The sequence below is a fragment of the Galeopterus variegatus genome, unplaced genomic scaffold (genome assembly GCF_000696425.1).
Source record: "Galeopterus variegatus unplaced genomic scaffold, G_variegatus-3.0.2 Scaffold770, whole genome shotgun sequence".
Classification (NCBI taxonomy): domain Eukaryota; kingdom Metazoa; phylum Chordata; class Mammalia; order Dermoptera; family Cynocephalidae; genus Galeopterus; species Galeopterus variegatus.
In genome coordinates this window covers 496,468-499,588 of record NW_007726881.1, presented here as the reverse complement: position 1 = coordinate 499,588, position 3,121 = coordinate 496,468, and the positions used below count along the sequence as shown (strand labels likewise).

Sequence of the window (3,121 nt, the reverse complement as noted above, 5' to 3'; positions counted from 1 at the left end):
AGTTCAGCTCAGGCTCCAGATTTATGGCATCTGGTTCAGCAGAAAATATTCTAAATGTCATAAACTGATGTCCATATGCTAAAAAAAAAAATGTTACAGGGAAACTTTATCAAGTATGTAATATTCTTGGAAGCCTGAATCTAAAGGAGGCTGTGAAATCATTTGAAATATGCTGAGGAATATTAGTAAATTTGGAGCATACAAGCATGTATCTTTTGGCCTCAAAATTTTCTGTGACTACTTTTAAAATTTATATTCCAGTGCTAGATAGCTAGATAGATAGCTAGAGAGATGTCTGTTGTATATTACCTTCTCTCTGTCTCCCTCCTTTGCATGTCAGTTTGTTTCAGATGGGAAGAAAAGATAAGTTGGAGGCTCTGATTCCAACAACTCAATCCCCAAAATTTTATGTGTTAATGGCAGTTTATATGCTTTCCCCATTATATGCTATTTCCTTTCTGGGAAATAAGAATCACTTAACCTTGTCACTATGCCTACTTATGTGCTTTTACCTGGATTCTCCTTCAGTTTACCATCTTACCTGTGTTTAGAACATAAGGTTGCTGATGTCAGGTACCATGGAACAAATGGAAATGGAGCTATTAATTGAGAGTATGAACTCAAATAAGCATCTCTAGCATGGTGTATAATAAATAAGCAAATCATAAAAGTCACACCTTTGTTAGAAGGTAAAGAGAGATGCAAGCATTTTAACAGAAACATTTCTCATCCTCCTCTTCAAAAGCTGTAGATTCCGTAACAGGTTATGTGAATTCTGAGGCTGAGATAATCAAGCCCCTATAGGAGGAGGTGTCCTTTGTAATAAGGAGTTTGCCTTCTTCAATGTAGGGAGGAGCATGCTAGCCTGGAGAGCTGTATATGCCTTCAGGAGTAGAAGAAAACCTGGACATTAGGAAGTTAGGACATTGCAATAAGTTTTAAAATGATGACTTAGGGAGTTCCGGTCAAGCTGCTAGAATAGACGGTCCCCAGCATCACTCTGTCCCACAAATCAACCAATTTACACCTATAAAAATGTAACATCAGCCAAGCTGGGGCCACTGGAGCTAAAGGGAAGAGGAGGAGAGACCTATGGAGTTCATGAAGGCAGGAGAAACCACAATGAGAGAAAGAAAAAACTGCTCTGTTTTGGGCTGTGGCTGCTTTAGTACTGGAACTGCTGAGCACATGGAGCAGGAGCTGGCAGAAACTGCAGCTGTGCCCATCAGATGGAGTTGCTTGGAGGCATCAGGGGAGAAGAGGAACTTGGTGACCCCCATGACAGCAAGACCACTAATAGGGTTCCCATGGACCCACGCAGGAGCGAGGAGCCAGAAAAGCTGAAAAAAGGGTAGCCATTCAGAAGCTGGTGAGTCAATGCAAGGGACTGGCACAGGGTCTGTCCCATGGGAACTGTTTGCAGCATGGGCAGTGGGGAGATGTGCCCACTGGGAGAACTCTGGGACATAGCAAGGACAGTCGATCTGCCCCCCAATCAGTACAGGACCACTCAGAGGAGACTGGTTGGGAATGCAGAATTGCATGGAGTGCAGTTTGATGAAAAAACTCAGGCCCAGAACAGAGATTCTATATAACACAGGTACACCAAGTCTCTGGAGAGCCGGAAGTACCTATAAGGTCAACCATTAAACCCTGAGCTGCACAAAAAGCCTTCCCTAGGGAAATAGCAGCAAAACAACAATTTAGCTCAACCACACAGCTAAAGTACTGGTTCCCACAGGAAGTTCCCCCATGTTAGAAGTAAGCAAAGGACAAAAAATCAATTCGAGCCCAGGAACATCAACAATGCTTTGGGGCCTGCCAGGTGACATGAGGCATGGAGCCAGGGATCAGACACTACCCACAACCAGGCACACCACCAGCACCAAGGAGCATGCTGAAAACATCACCTGCATTTCGGTGGCCCACAACAGACACCACAATAACCATGGCTGCCACAAAAGCGGCTAGACTCCACAACCACCATGCAGATAGTTCCCAGCCACTGGAGTGCATTGACACAGGGAGAGTCACCAACAGAGATAAAGAAAAGAAGAGGATGTCTCTCTTCACAAAGCCCATTCCAGAGTGACAGAAGAAGCATCTGCTTTATGATAATATTGGGGGACCTGATCACACCTCTCAGCATTGGACAGATCATCTAGGCAACAAATCAACAGAGTAATCATTCTTTCAGAAGGAGAGAAGAAATCTAGGGTAATTAGAAGGGGGAGTGGGAAGGGAGAGGGGGATGGGGAGAGATTGAACAAAGGGCATAAAGAATAATTACTATTTGTAACAATGTATGTGCTAGTAGTATTGATTTGATCAACATATATCAATGCTGAACCCCCAAAATATATATAATCAATTTTGATTCAATAAAAATTTAAAAAATAAAATAAAATAAAATAAAATGATGGCTTAAGAAAAATTATCACCTAGAAGTAGTCTTTATTTTCTTGGAAGATGACTTGGACTCATTTCTAAAGCTTGCAAGAGGTCAGGAGACACACTTTAGAAAGATTATGTTAAGAAATCGGCTATGTTTGTGTCTTCTCTAATCTCTTAATCTTTGTGGATTAGCTCCTTGACTACTTTTGAACAAGTAGAAATGGTATTTCTGAATTTTGAATATTTCTTCTCTAAAATACGAAAGTAATTTATCAGAATAAGGGCCTAGGAAATTATACATTCCTTAAATAGGTTTCTAGATTAAACTATGATATAGCTCCAGAAGTACATAAAAATAGTGAATTCTATTCGCAGTGTCAGTGTTTCAATATTTTATGAAATTAGCAAAGCTTTTTTGTATTTTCTGCCTGGATACTCAATTGAATAAAATAAATAATAAATAAGAAATCAAAGGCAGAATTTTGTTGAAGGAAAAAAAATTAGAAACAGTAATGCAATCGTATTCATATATTTTTTATGAATTTCATGCATTCTGTATTTGAAAATTTGTCAAGATATGCTTGGATTTTAAAATATAGATTAACACTGAAAGTTTTAATATTTTTCTCTGTTTACACGCTTATTCCTTTGCCATATAAGCATAAAAAATTCTGCCAAAAGCGGTTGTCAGGATACTCTTCCCCAGTATAATAATGGAATAGTGAAG

At 39.7% G+C, this 3,121-nt stretch overlaps 1 protein-coding gene across 1 annotated transcript in view; it reads left to right on the top strand.

Moving 5' to 3' along the window:
• The first annotated feature begins 490 nt into the window (after positions 1–490).
• Positions 491–3,121, top strand: part of LOC103590118 (thrombospondin type-1 domain-containing protein 7B-like) — a 419,640-nt gene continuing 417,009 nt past the window's right edge. The window contains exon 1 of the mRNA XM_008572266.1: positions 491–573. Coding sequence (XP_008570488.1) covers positions 491–573 — 83 coding nt within the window. The remainder of the gene's footprint in view (positions 574–3,121) is intronic.